Genomic DNA, 15,819 nt, shown 5'->3' with positions numbered 1-15,819 from the left:
AGATTCACGAGGATGTGACTGTGATTTTGTTTGTTTTGTCAACTAGTGTGGAGACACAGGAGCTTCCTCTGAACCTGCACATCGTTCATGTCTCCTGAGGCTTTATAAGGCCTCAGACCCCACCTGTAGTATTGTGAGCAGTTTTGGGCCCCTTATCTAAGAAAAGATATGATGGCATTGGAGAGGAGTTCAAGAAAATGATCCCAGGAATGAAAGGGTTAATGCATGAGGTGTGTTTGATGGTTCTGGGCCTGTACTCGCTGGAGTTTAGATGGATGGGGGGCAGATGGGATGGAGAGCATCTCATTAATGCCTCTAGAATATTTAATGGATGTGGAGCACATGTTTCCCATGGTGGGGGAATCCAGAACCAGAGGACTCAGCCTCGGAACAGGAGGATGTCCCTTTCGAACAGAGGTGAGGAGGGATTTCTGTAGTCGGATGGTGAATCTGGGGAACTCGTTGCCACAGTCGGCTGTAGAGACCTAACCATTGGGTATGTTTAAAGCAGTTTGATAGGTTCTTGTATAGTCAGGGTGTCAAAGGTTAACGGGGTGAAGAGAGGACAGTAGGATTGAGAGGATAACAAATCATCCATGGTGGAATGGTACAGACTCGATGGGCTGAATGGCCTGGTTCTGCCAGTTTAAACAGTTAAGTTGTACTCATCTCTACCACTTCCTCTGCCAGCTCATTCCATTCACACATCACTCACTGTGTGAAAACTTGATCCTCAAAACTCCTTAAAATCTTTCCCCTCTCAGCTTAAAGCTTTACCTTCTAGTTTTACTATGGTGAAGAGTCTGTGACCAGTCACCTAATCCTCATGAACCTCTCCAACACCTCGTGCACTCCAGTCCCATCCAACCCAGCCTCTCCTTATAACTCAAGCAGTAGAGATGGTTGTCATGGATACGATAGGCCGAAGGGATGTCTGACTATGATCTCATCAATGTCCTAGACAGTTCCCTCGACTACTAAGGACTTAGACCATAAACCCATAAAACACAGGAGCAGAGTTAGGCCAAGTCTGCTCTGCCATTTGGTGAAGAATATTTCTCTTGAAAAATCAAGATTCAAAACTGCTTAATGTAACTTCCAGCACACAAGTGTAAAGGAGAAAAATAGTTTTACTCTGGATCTGAGGCAGCACAAAAAAATACAATAATAATTTTTTAAAATATAAATACATAAAATTGTTTAAATACATAGATTGATTTTATGTCCATAAAGTGACGCTAGGCACAGGAGCATCTGTACATATGATGACTCTGACAGTAAGTGATAAAGTAGTGGTGGTTGGGGGTGTGGAGGGGTGGGTTAGTGGGTGGAGGTGTTAATCAGCCTCACTGCTTGGGGAAAGTATCTGTTTTTAAGACTGGTGGTCCTGGTGTTGATGCTGTGTAGCCTCCCCCATGATGGGAGTGGGACAAACAGTCTATAAACAGTGGGTGGGATCCTTCATGACGTTACTGGCCCTTTTCCAGCATTTCTGTGTATATATGCCCTTGAAGGTGGGTTGGCTGGTGCCAGTGATGCGTTGGGCAGTTTGACTACCCGTTGTAGAGCCTTCTCGCCCACTGAAGTGCATGTAGTGATGCATTAAGTTTGGATATTCTCTACTGCGCATCTGTAGAAGAAGGTGAGTACCAGATGTGGAAATCCCAGCTCTTTACAACCTCCTCAGAAAGCAGAAGCATTCACCAGTCATATTATCCACACCCTATGAACCTCTACAATGTCACCCCTCACTCAGTCTCCTGCGCCTCAGGGAAAACAGTCCCGGCCTGTCCCCTCTCTCTCCATAACTCAAGCAGTAGAGATGTGTGTGTGATTGTTACGGATACGTCAGGCCGAAGTGCTGTCTAACTGTGATCTCCTCGGTGTCCCAGACAGCTCCCTCGTGCTGGGGATTTGGACAGGAGCACAATTAGGCTCTTCATCCCTCGAGCCTGCTCGTCCATTAGGGGGAGAACGTTTCTCTGGAAGAATTCTTGCTCTAACCTTTCGTCCTTTGGGCAGAACAGCTTGCAGCTCCTCCAAACTTGACCTAGAGAAGATAACTCCACTCACCCCAACATTGAATGGTTCCCACAACCAGTGCACTCACTTCCAAGGACTCTTCAAATCATGTTCTTGATTCTCACTGATTATAAATTTACTATTATTATTTTGTTTTATCTTTGTTTTTTTGTAATGACTGTGAATGCCTGTAAGAAAATGAATCTCAGCGTTGTATATGATGACATATATATACTTAGATAATATATTTGCTTTGAACTCTTTACACTTTGAAAGCATATGCAAAATATGAGAAGTAGGTCAAACTGAATGTGTGGGAGGTGGATAAAGACCAGCGGCAGATGTTCTGGTAATGTTTGGCATGGCAACCGATGATAAATATTTTCTGTCTCAGATTATTAGGCCCAGATCTCAGAAGCTCATGAGTAACCTTTGCCCTCTCATGTCCCCAGCACCTGCAGAATCTCAGAGGAACTCAGCAGGTCAGGCAGCATCTAGGGCAGGGGTTCCCGACCCTTTTTATGTCACGGACCCCTGCCATTAACCAAGGGGTCCGTGGAGTTCAGTTGGGAACCCTGAGGAGAGAAATAAACAACCTAGGTTTCATCCAAGACCCTTCATCAAAGTTTGATGTAAATTATTATCAAAGTACAGATATGTCATCACAAGCTAACTTGAGATTCGTTTTCTTGTGGGCATTTACAGTAACTATGAAGACACACAGTAGAATCAATGAAAAACCACACACAAAGATGGACAGTCAATGGGCAAAAGGCAACAAACTGCAAATACAAAAAGAGGAAATAAAAGAAAATAAGCAATGAATAATAAATAATAAGCAATAAATATCAAGAACATGAGATGAAGAATCCTTGAAAGTTATGGGAGCAGTTCAGTGATGGGTTGAGTGAAGGTGAGTGAAGTTACCCCCGCTGGTTCAAGAGCCTGTTGGTTGAGGGGCAATGACTGTTCCTGAAGCTGGTGGTGTGGGTCCTGAGGTTCCTGTACCTTCTTCCTGATGGCATTGGCAAGAAGAGAGAATGACCTGTGTGGTGGGGGTACCTGATAATGGATGCTTGCTTTCCTGTGGCAATATTCTATCATGGGGAGGGCTTTACCTGTGATTGACTGGGCCATATCCACTACTTTTTGTAGGATTTTCAAGTTCAGATTCAAGTTTAATTGTCATTCAACCATTTATAAATGCTGCCAAATGAAACCATATTCTTCCGCACATATAAGATAGAGGTAAACAAAAAGATATAATATCGCCCAAGTTGCTGAGCGACGTATCCCGTAAACTGATGGTGCCCGGATTTCATTGGCCCTCAGCAGTCCACGGACAAGTGCATGCACACAATCCAGCTTGTCATTCCACCGAACGAACACAGGAGGGCAGCACTGATGGGAGGAGCCAGCGTGGACACCGTGCCACACCGCCTCCAGTTTCTCCCCTCCTGGGCGACATGTACGTTCCAATGCTGTTCATAAACTTCAGTTCAGCATTCAACACCGTCACCCCTCAGAAACTGATTGGAAAGCTGAGCCTACTGGGCCTGAACACCTCCCTCTGCAACTGCTTCCTAGACTTCCTGACTGGGAGACCTCAGTCAGTCCGGATCGGGAGCAGCATCTCCAACACCATCACACTGAGCATGGGGGCCCCCCAGGGCTGCGTGCTCAGACCACTGCTGTTCACTCTGCTGACCCATGACTATGCTGCAACACACAGCTCGAACCACATCATCAAGTTCATCGATGGCATGACCATGGTGGGTCTCATCAGCAAGAACAACAAATCAGCTTATAGAGAGGAGGTGCAGCGGCTAACGGACTGGTGCAGAGCCAACAACCTGTCTCTGAATGTGAACAAAACAAAAGAGCTGGTTGTCGACTTCTGGAGGGCACAGAGCGACCACTCTCTGCTGAACATCGACGGCTCCTCGGTAGAGATTGTAAAGAGCACAAAATTTCTTGGTGTTCATCTGGAGGAGAATCTCACCTGGTCCCTCAACACCAGCTCCATAGCAAAGAAAGCCCAGCAGTGTCTCTACTTTCTGTGAAGACTGAGGAAAGTCCATCTCCCACCCCCCATCCTCATCACATTCTACAGGGGTTGTATTGAGAGCATCCTGAGCAGCTGCATCACTGCCTGGTTTGGAAATTGCACCATCTTGGATTGCAAGACCCTGCAGTGGATAGTGAGGTCAACTGAGAAGATCATTGGGGTCTCTCTTCCTGTCATTACGGACATTTACACTACACGCTGCATCTGCAAAGCAAACAGCATTATGAAGGACCCCACACACCCCTCATACAAACTCTTCTCCCTCCTGCCGTCTGGGAAAAGGCTCCAAAGCATTCGGGCTCTCACGACCAGACTATATAACAGTTTCTCCCCCCGAGCTATCAGACTCCTCAATACCCGAAGCCTGGACTGACACCTTGCCCTATTGTCCTGTTTATTATTTATTGTAATGCCGGTACTGTTTTGTGCACTTTATGCAGTCCTGTAGTCTAGTGTAGCTTTTTTTCTAGTGTTTTTTTTACGTAGTTCAGTCTAGTTTTTGTACTGTGTCATGTAGCACCATGGTCCTGAAAACTGTTGTCTCATTTTTACTATGTACTGTACCAGCAGTTATGGTTGAAATGACAATAAAAGTGACTTGACTTGACTTGCAACAGGCAGCATGAGGCCTAGTCTGCACTGCAGCCAAGGCCACACAGTTTCCCCGCCGTCCGTCTCACCAGTAAAGCAGTGAACTGGATTTGCGGTATTCTTCTTACCAACGCCCAGCAGGGTCTTGCACTCTTTTCCAACGTACACGTCAAAATCCAAGATTCCAGACCATTTATTTCCGTTCTTCAGAACACGAGTGTAAACCAAACAGAGTAACTGTTATTCTGGATCTGATGCAGCACAAAGAAACGCAATAAGATAAAAAAGACAATAAACAAAACACAATAAATATCAATGCTATATAAAAACGATCTTATACAACGCAATGTTTGAGTAACTCTTGTGTAAACTCAGTGGCTACTTTATTAAGTACATACGTATACCTGATTAATGCAAATATCTAGTCAGCCAATCATGTGGCAGCAACACAATGCATTAAAGCATGCAGACATGGTCAAGAGGTTCAGTTGTTGTTCAGACCAAACATCAGAATGGGGAAGAATTGTGACCTAAGTGACTTTGACTGTGGAGTGATTGTTGGTGCCAGATGGGATGATTTGCATATTTCAGAAGCCGCTGATCTCCTGGGATTTTCGTGTACAACAGTTTCTAGAGTTTACAGAGGATGGTGCGAGAAACAAAAAACATCCAGTGAGCGGCAGTTCATGTGGGCAAAAACACCTCGTTAATGAGAGAGGTCAGAGGTGAATGGCCAGACTGGTTCAAGCTGACAGGACGGTGACAGTAACTCAAATTACAACAGTTACAACAGTGGTGTGCAGAAGAGCATCTCTGAATGCACGACACATGGAAGCTTGAAGTGAAAGGGCTCCAGCAGCAGTGAACATACACTCAATGGCCACTTTATTAGGTACAGGAGATGACTACTGAGTGTACAGAGACTAATTGCATGTACATGAAGTGATACTAGATGGTGTGTCTGTGGTGGTCAGAGGTGGAGTGGTCGATTAGCCTGACGGCTTGGGGAAAGTAACTGTTCCTGGTGTGGATGGTACGTAGACTCCTCCCTGATTGGAATGGGACAAACAGGCCATGAGCAGGGTGGGTGGGATCCTTCTCTTCACATGTGAATGTCAGAATATAAGATGACATACCACAGGAGGCTAAAGGAATTTGTGACCCCCTCCCCTTACCCCCTTTCTTGTTCCCCTTCCTTCCCAGTCTTGATGAATGGTCTGAGCTGCCAACGGGAGGAATGCTGTTGGCCTTGCTGAGTTACATAGAACAGTACAGGCCCTTCAGCCCACAATGTTATGCCAACCTTTTAACCTGCTTTAAGATCAACCTAACCCTTCGCTCTGACTGAGAGAAGTTTGGGTACATGGTGCTGCCGAGTGCCACTGTTTTAACAGTCCCTCCAGCTGAGTTCTGTCGGTGAGGAAAGACTCCACTTCACTTGTATCTCAAGAGTTCCAGCATCTACGGAATCTCTGGTGTTCAGTATTAGACATTAAAAATTACTATACATAGAAAATATCCATATTAGAAAAAGTGATGTGGTGGAAAAAGTGATGTAGTGCTCATGGGTTCATTGTCCACTCAAAAATCTAATGGCGGAAGGGAAGAAGTTATTTCCGTCCATAGATGCTGCCCAACTTGCTCAGTTCATCCAACATTTTGTGTCAGTTACACAGAAATTTGCCATGTCCCTTTGACCCTTACTGATTTCTATCGACAGACCGCAGAAACATCCTATCCCAATGCACCCAGCTCGGTACGGCAGTCGCTCTGCCCGAGACCACAGGAAACTGCAGAGAGTTGTGGACACGTCACAGAAACCAGCCTCCCCTCCACGGACTCTGTCTACACTTCCCACTGTCTCAGTAAAACAGCCGGCAGAATCAAAGACCCCCCCCCCCACCCCAGACATTCTCTCTTCTCCCCCCCCATTGGGCAGAAGATACAAAAGCCTGAAAGCACATCCCACCAGGCCCAAGGACAGCTTCTACCCCATTGTTATCAGTGAAAGCACGTCCCACCAGGCCCAAGGACAGCTTCTACCCCACTGTTATCAGTGAAAGCACGTCCCACCAGGCCCAAGGACAGCTTCTACCCCACTGTTATCAGTGAAAGCACGTCCCACCAGGCCCAAGGACAGCTTCTACCCCACTGTTATCAGTGAAAGCACGTCCCACCAGGCCCAAGGACAGCTTCTACCCCACTGTTATCAGTGAAAGCACGTCCCACCAGGCCCAAGGACAGCTTCTACCCCACTGTTATCAGTGAAAGCACGTCCCACCAGGCCCAAGGACAGCTTCTACCCCACTGTTATCAGTGAAAGCACGTCCCATCAGGCCCAAGGACAGCTTCTACCCCACTGTTATCAGTGAAAACACGTCCCACCAGGCCCAAGGACAGCTTGTATTCTGCTGTTAATACGCTATTGAATGGTCCCTGGCACAATAAGATGAATTCTTGACCTCACTATCTACCTCATTATGACCTCACACCTTATTGTCTGCCTGCACTGCACTTTCTCTGTAACTGTGACACTTTATTCTGCTTTCTGTTATTGTTTTCCCTTGTTCTATCTCAGTACACTGTGTAATGATCTGATCTGTATGGACGACATACAAACAAACATTTTCACTGAACCTTGGTACACGGGACAATAGTAAACCTGGAACGCCATGGTAACGTAGCGGTTAGCGTGACACTATTACAACTCGGCTTGTCAGGGTTCAGAGTTCAATTCCAGCGTCCTCTAAGAAGTTTTTATATTCTCCCTCTGAGCATGTGGTTTCCTCCACAGTCCAATACGTACCGGTTAGTCAGTTAATTGGTCTTTGTAAACTGTCCTGTGATTGGACTGGGGTTAAATCGGAGGGTTGCTGGGCAGCAAGGCTCATGGGCCAGAAGGGCCTGTTGAGTCCTGTGTCTCTGAAGCCTGTGGCCTAGCAAAGGTTGGAAACCCCTGCATGGATAACCAAATAATAAACGAGCTACTAAGCGAAAGGTGCAACCTTCAGAGGGGTTGTGTCTCCGCTGACCTCCCCTCTCACAGTGCTTTGCCGTGGTCTCTGCAGTCAGAGGAGATGCGCTGGCTGGCGGCGGGAGGATAGGACCATGATTGCTCACATCCCCTCCCTGCAGGGAGGGGTTGCTCCCAGCTTCGCAACTTTGGAAAGAGAACAGTTAAGAGGGTGAATCAAAATCAGAATCAGGTTTAACATCACCAGCATATTTTGTGAAATTTGTTGTTTTTGTGGCAGCAGAAAAAAATGTAATATATAATAATAAAAACTGTAAATTAAAAAAAAAACAAGTATATCTATATAATAGATTAAATATGTAGTGCAAAAAGAGAGCGAAAAGCAGTGAGGTAGGTGTTCCTGGGTTCATTGTCCATTCAGAATCGGATGGTGGAGGGGAAGAAGCTGTTGCTGAAATGGTGGGTGTGTGTCTTCAGGCTCCTGTACCTCCTCCCTGACCTGTCCTGGGTGACTGGGGTCCTGAATAACAGATGCCGCCTTTGAAGATGTCTTCGACACTGGGGGAGGGTTGATGGTGGTGGGACGTGCCCGTGATGGAGCTGATTGAGTTGACAGTTTTCTGCAGCATATTTTGACCCTGTGCAGTGGTCCCTCCACACGAAACGGTGATGCAACCAGTCAGAAGGCTCTCCACATTACTTCCGCAGAAACTTGCGAGAGTCTTTGATGACGTACCAAGTTGGGTGACAAAGTCAGTCCTGTCAGAACCACGGGTGTGTTAGCCTTCGTGAAGCGGAACAGTTGTGGCATGCTGAAGTAAAACCAGAAAAATCGAGGCAGAATGGTAGCATTTCTATGTTCCTTCCATAACCACATCAGTCTCTTTCAAGTGTTCCAGTTTTCTCCCGCATCCTAAAGATGTACCGGATAGGGTTAATGAGCTGTGGTTCTTCCACATCCTAAAGATGTACCGGATAGGGTTAATGAGCTGTGGTTCTTCCACATCCTAAAGATGTACCGGATAGGGTTAATGAGCTGTGGTTCTTCCACATCCTAAAGATGTACCAGATAGGGTTAATGAGTTGTGGTTCTTCCACATCCTAAAGATGTACCAGATAGGGTTAATGAGCTGTGGTTCTTCCACATCCTAAAGATGTACCGGATAGGGTTAATGAGCTGTGGTTCTTCCACATCCTAAAGATGTACCGGATAGGGTTAATGAGTTGTGGGCATGCTATGATGTGCCTGAAGCATGGTTACACTTGCTGGCTGCCCCCAGCACATCCTCGGCCGTTGAACCAAATGATGCATTTTGATATTTCGACGTATGTGTGATTACTAAAGCCAATCTTTAAAACAGCACTGATGTTCAGAGGGATCTTGGGGGCCTAAGTCCATAACTCAATGGTCCCAAGGGTGGTAAGAAAAGGCAAATGCTAGGCCTGCCTTTGTTATTCGTGGTATCGCATTAAAGAGTCCTGAAGTCGTGGTACAGCTTTATCAAACCCTGGTTAGGCCACATCTGGAGTATTGCACTCAGTTATAGGAAGGTTGTGGAGAGGGTGCAAAGGAGATTCAACAGGTTGGAGGCTAAGAGCCTGAGGGAGAGTTTGGACAAACATAGGGGGTTGTTTGTTTATCTATTTATTGATTGAGGTACGGTGTGGAACAGGCCTTCCTGCCCTTTGAGCCACGTCACCCAGCAACCCCCGATTAAACCCTGGCCTAATCACAGGACTATTCACAATGACCAATTGACCATCACCCAGCATGTTTTTGGACTTTGGAGCATCGGAGGAAACCCACAGTAATGGGGAGAACGTGCAAATTCCTTACAGACAGTGGCGTGAATTGAACCCGGGCCGTTGGTGTCGTAAAGCATTGTGCTAACCACTACGCTATCCTTGCCACCCCAAAGAACATCTTTCAGTTTTCTCTGGAGTGGCAGTGCTGGAAGGAGGCCGGAGTGTGGCACGATAGCTCAGCGGTGAGCGTAACGCTGTTACAGCACCAGCGATCGTGAGCTCATGGTTCATTTCCTACCACTCTCTGTCCGACATTATCTCAGTGAGCTGCAGGGTTTCCTCCAGGTGCTCCGATTTCCTCCCACGTTCCAGGAAGATGTATGGGTTAGGGTTAGTGAGTTGTGGGAACGCTATGTTGGCGCTGGAAGTGTGGTGACACTTGTGGGCTGCTCCCAGTACATCCTCGGCCTGTGTTGGCTGTTGACGCAAACAACACACTTCACTGTGCTTTGGTGTTTCATCTACATGTGACAAATAAACCAAATCTTTCTTTCTTGATGGAAGATTACAAGAGGCATAGAGAGAGTAGACAGACAGTGTCTTTTACCCAGGGTTGAAATATCTAATACCAGGGGGCATGCATTTAAGGTGAGAAGTGGGTAGGTTCAAAGGAGATGCCAGAAATCCAGACAAGCACACACAAACTTCTGTAGGAACTCACAAGCATCATCATCAGATGGTGACAGTGATGGGCAATACACAGTTTGGTTGCATCTTGGCCTGGTATGGGATCAGCAGTGCCCTTGAACAGAAACGTGGAATGAGTTGGTGCTGTGGAAGGCTGGCAGGTCTGATTCAGTGTTTATTTGTGGGGCCAATGGCGGAGTTGGTCCCAGAGGTGTTGTGGTGTGGTGTCCATGCTGCTCTCCAGTGTTTGCTCCGAGGAGGACAAGCAGTGTTATGTTGGACTGCAAACTGCTGCAACATTCATGGACTATCTGTTTTTGTGAGACTGTGTTTTGCTGATATTGTATATGCGCTGCACGAGCATTGTGCTGTGAATAACTGTTGGTACTGTGTTTAGCACTCTGACCCTGGAGTAATACTGTTTCATTTGGCTGTATTCATGTCTGGTTGAACGACAATTAAACTTGAACTTGATCTTGAAAACAAGATAAAATATCCACGCAAACTTCATTTAACCATTTTTTCATTTCCCACCTCTCCTACAGCTTGTCTCCTGAGGACACGGACAGCTCTGGCACCTCCTTTGCCAGGCAGCTGAAGCCAGTCATTCCCAACACTCTGAATCCTCGACTGCAGGACCTCACACCAACAGATACAGACGGTGCAGTTGAGACAATCGGAAAGAAAACTCCATTCCTTTCTTCCACAGCCAGCCGTCGGTGCTTGGACGAAAACATTCTGTTGTCTCCTGTTTGCCCGCCTGTTCAGAAGACCCCAGGCAGATGCAGGTGGAGGGCGACGTTCGTGCGTACAGTTACATCAGACAGAGTCCAACGTCTGGATGGTCCACAGGAGAGGCTGACTCACCTCCATCAGACGCCAGGATCTGGGAGGACGTGGATGAACACAAGGTTGGGGAGGCAGACGTGGACAGACAGTGTACCCCTGTTGAGATCTTCGGATACAGAGTGACATGCCCCACTACCAGCGAGATGGTGACCAGGAAGGTGGAGGAAAACTCCCTCGCTGCCCATTGCTCGCTGGAAGCAAGTGAAGAGAAGTGTTCTCGGACGCGGAATCTGGATGGAAGTGGACAGATTGAACCTTGGCGGGTTCCAAGCAGTAAAAGTAGGTACCTCATATTCCGCATGCACAGATCATTAGAAGCTCACAGTTACCCTATCAATGGGAGTTCACTAAATCCTGGGCTATTCGCAATGAAAGTTCCAGAGTCCTATGTGAGCACAGAATTGTGGGAGGGGCAGTACTGGGGGGGAGGTCACACTGTGGGAGGGGTGATACTGAGGGGGGTCAGACTGTGGGAGAGGCATTACTGAGGGGGGTCACACTGTGGGAGGGGAGATTCTGAGGGGGATCACACTGTTGGAGAGGTGGTACTGAGGGAGGGTCCCATTGTGGGAGGGGCAGTACTGAGGGGGGGTCACACTGTGGGAGGGGTGGCAGTGAGGGACGGTCACACTGTGGGAGGGGTGATACTGAGGGAGGGTCACACTGTGGGAGGGGTGGCAGTGAGGGGGGTCACACTGTGGGAGGGGAAGTACTGAGGGGGGAATCACACTGTGGGAGGGGTGATACTGAGGGAGGGGAGGTTCTGAGGGGGATCACACTGTGGGAGGGGTGATACTGAGGGAGGGTCACACTGTGGGAGGGGTGGCAGTGAGGGGGGTCACACTGTGGGAGGGGCAGTACTGAGGGGGGATCACACTGTGGGAGGGGTGATACTGAGGGAGGGGAGGTTCTGAGGGGGATCACACTGTGGGAGGGGTGATACTGAGGGAGGGTCACACTGTGGAAGGGGTGGTACTGAGGGAGGGTCACACTGTGGGAGGGGCAGTACTGAGGGGGGTCACACTGTGGGAGGGGCAGTACTGAGGGGGGATCACACTATGGGAGGGGTGATACTGAGGGAGGGGAGGTTCTGAGGGGGATCACACTGTGGGAGGGGTGATACTGAGGGAGGGTCACACTGTGGAAGGGGTGGTACTGAGGGAGGGTCACACTGTGGGAGGGGCAGTACTGAGGGAGGGTCACACTGTGGGAGGGGTGGTCCTGAGGGAGGGTCACACTGTGGGAGGGGCAGTACTGAGGAAGGGTCACACTATGGGAGGGGCGGTACTGAGGGGGGTCACACTGTGGGAGGGGTGGTCCTGAGGGAGGGTCACACTGTGGGAGGGGCAGTACTGAGGAAGGGTCACACTATGGGAGGGGCGGTACTGAGGGGGGTCACACTGTGGTAGGGGTGATACTGAGGGATGGTCACTGTGGGAGGGGTGGTCCTGAGGGAGGTCACACTGTGGGAGGGGCTGTACTGAGGGATGGTCACTGTGGGAGGGGTGGTCCTGAGTGGGGGTCACACTGTGGGAGGGGCGGTACTGAGGGGGGTCACACTGTGGGAGGGGAGGTTCTGAGGGGGGTCACATTGTAAAGTGTTGCACTATTGGAGTGGCCATTGAGCTCATCTACAAGGTGTTACCACAAAAGCAGCATCCATCAAGCTCCCCCACCCCCAGGACAGGCTCTCTTCTCACTGCTGCCATCAGGAAGGAGGTACAGGAGCCTCAGGGCTCACACCACCAGGTTCAGGAACAGTGATTACCCCCTCAACCATCAGGAAGGAGGTACAGGAGTCTCAGGACCCTCACCACCAGGTTCAGGAACAGTTATTACCCCACAACCATCAGGAAGGAGGTACAGGAGCCTCAGGACCCTCACCACCAGGTTCAGGAACAGTTATTACCCCTCAACCACCAGGCTCAGGAACAGTTATTACCCCTCAACCACCAGACTGCTGAACCAACATGGAGAACTTGACTCAGAGCCACTGTGAACTGATTCCACAGTCCAATGGAGTCTCTGTCAAGGACAGGGCTCTACAACTCATGTTCTCAGAATCATTGATTTATTTATTTGCACAAGTTTGACTTTCTTATTCATTAGTGGTTTGCTCGTCTTTGTTTATGTATAGTTTGTAATAAACTCCAGTGTATTTCTTTACTTTCCTCTAAATCCCTGCAAGAACATTAATCTCAAGGTGATACTGTACATGGTGACAAATACATTCTTCGATAACAAATTTACTTTGAACTTTGATCTTTGGTGGAGAGGGGACACGCCTTCATTGTAGGAACACATGCTACCATTATCTGTTTTATACATGGGGCAGGGCAATAATCACTGTTGTAATGTTCTGTGATACTGACAGAAACTGAGGAGATGGACAATATGGTCTCCTCAGTCAGAAGGGTTTTGAGGAGCCGAGTGACCGGCCCTCACTCCTGACGTCTCTTTGATCTACTGGTAAATCCAGAAGAAACTTTTCAACATACAGGCTCCAAAGGGGAAGGCGGAGGTGGGTGGTAATAACAGGAGAGAACCTAAAACAGCTCAGAGGTGGCGGTGTCACTGTACTAGTGCTGCCCCCATTGGAAATGGGTCCACTGTCAGACTGGGTAACAGCTTCTTCCCCCAGGCTCTGAGACTAATGACTACCTGCCACCACTGGGGTCTCGTCACCAGGACAGAGAGCTGATTACTGTTTACCTGTGCTCGCACTACATGCATTTTGAATTATATTTTTATTAACTTATTTGTGGTTTATGTGCTGTGTGTGATATATGTTTTGTGGGTGTGTCATAGTCTGGAGGAAGGTTGTTCTGTTCAGATTATAATGAACTAGAATTTGATGTAACCGAGTTAGTTTGAACATGTTCTCTCTCTTATGGTTTTGCTTACGGGGAGAAGGCAGGAGAGTGGTGTTGAGTGGGGATAATAAATCAGCCAAGATGGAATGGTGGACAGACCCATAGAGCCAAATGGCCTGACTCTGCTCCTATGTTGTGTGGTCTGATGGTCTCTCTCTAGGTGTTTGTCAGTCATTCCCAATCTGATCCAGAAACGGAGCAACTTAATTAATTTTTGCATCCCAAAATGTGTTTTGGTTCTGGGTAGAAGAAACAGATTGTGTAGAAGAAGCTCGTGCAGCTATAACTGGAAAGGTATGCTTGTATACAGCTCTTCTTTTTCCAAAGGGAAGCTGCGTGTGCCATCCAGGCCATGCGCTCTTCCCACTAGTCCCATCGGGCAGTCAAAGACAAGTCAATCTCAAAGGAAATTTATGATCAAAGTACTTATACCTCATCATGTACAGTGCTTACAGGCATTGACAGGAAAATAATGACAACAGAGTTTATGAAAAACTATTCCAAACAAAGACTGACATATAACCAATGTGCAAAAAAAGACAAATTGTGCAAAATTAAAAAAATAAATAAATAATACTAGAACATGAGTTGTAGAGGCCTTGAAAGTGAGTCTGTGGTTTGTGGAATCAGTTCAGAGTAGTGGTGAGTGAAGTTATCCCCACTGGTTCTCGAGCCTGATGGTTGAGAACTGGCAGGGCTCAATGCAGGTGTGTCCCATAGTGGGGAGGGCTTTTCCTGTCAGAGAGTGGGATATCCAGCACTTTTTGCAGATGTTTCTGTTCCTGGCCATTGGTGTTTCCACACCAGGCCACAATGCCACCAGAAGATACACACTCAACATTTTGAGAACAGCTTCTTTGCCTCCACCATCAGATCTCTGAACTAGTTATTTTGTACATTTCTTATTAAAGAGATTTTTTTACTGTACTGCTGCTACAAAACAACAAATGTCACAACACACACTCAGTGACCACGTAAGACATTTTCTGCAGACAGGGCCTGTGTAATGTGTTCTATTCAGCTGACCTCGCTCTGTATTAGTTCAATGTGTATTTGAGTTTGGTTTATAACTGGACTAACCTATCTGTGAATTATAAACCTTTACCCATGAATCTTACTGCTCTGTACGTGACAACAAGAAACTGCAGAGAGTTGTGGACGTAATCCGGTCCATCACAGGAGCCAGTCTCCATTCCATGGACCACAGGAAACTGCAGAGAGTTGTGGACACGTCACAGAAACCAGCCTCCCCTCCATGGACTCTGTCTACACTTCCCACTGTCTCAGTAAAGCAACCGGCAGAATCAAAGACCCCCCCCCCACCCCAGACATTCTCTCTCCCCCCTCTCCCTGAAGATACAAACCATCCTAGAATACAAATCACCCTGACAGCTTGCATCTCACTGTTGGACTCTTGAACAGACCTCCCATACACTAGAGGTGAAACTTTGATCTCCCAATCTACCTCGTTGTGACCTTTGCACTTTCTGTGTTTATTAGCAGCACACTTTCTATAACACCATAATTGGAAATTTATTTTCATTTTAACTGCAACGGGGTGTTTATGGAATGATCTGTCTAGGTGGCATGTAACCAGAAGCTTTCCACTGCACTTCAGCACACGCGACAATATTAACAAAAAACATCGACCACTGTACTCGCCGATCTTTACCCCTCCTACTTGCTGAGAGGTGAGAACTTTCCCTTTTCATCCTACCTCACCACCCTGGCACGTGCTTATCTGTGGAAGGTCCTGAGATAATTCTGCAAGCACTCTGCAGATCACTTCTGTTATTAATCCACAGGGCCTGGGTGTTGCCAGATCAGCCCTAACCTCTCACCAGAAGGTGGGGTTGAGTCATCCTCGTGTACCGCTGCGGTGCTTCGGCGGAAGGGGCTTCCTGCATGCGCTCGGGGAGGGAGTGCCAGGATTCAGACCCACTGATGGCGAAGGAATGTATTTCCAAAGCAAAAACAAGCACAAACAGAGAACTAGAGTCACTCGATAG

General features: G+C 47.7%; 1 protein-coding gene across 2 annotated transcripts in view; it reads left to right on the top strand.

Annotated features, from left to right (window-relative positions):
• Positions 1-15,819, top strand: part of LOC132405668 (synaptopodin) — a 137,627-nt gene that overhangs the window by 66,899 nt on the left and 54,909 nt on the right. For both annotated transcript variants that reach the window (XM_059990671.1, XM_059990670.1), the window contains exon 2: positions 10,634-11,216. In XM_059990671.1, the coding sequence (XP_059846654.1) occupies positions 10,871-11,216 (346 nt within the window). In that variant the 5' untranslated portion in view covers positions 10,634-10,870. The remainder of the gene's footprint in view (positions 1-10,633; positions 11,217-15,819) is intronic.

This window comes from Hypanus sabinus, chromosome 15 (assembly GCF_030144855.1).
Source record: "Hypanus sabinus isolate sHypSab1 chromosome 15, sHypSab1.hap1, whole genome shotgun sequence".
NCBI classification, from domain to species: domain Eukaryota; kingdom Metazoa; phylum Chordata; class Chondrichthyes; order Myliobatiformes; family Dasyatidae; genus Hypanus; species Hypanus sabinus.
This window is presented reverse-complemented; position numbering and strand designations above follow the sequence as displayed.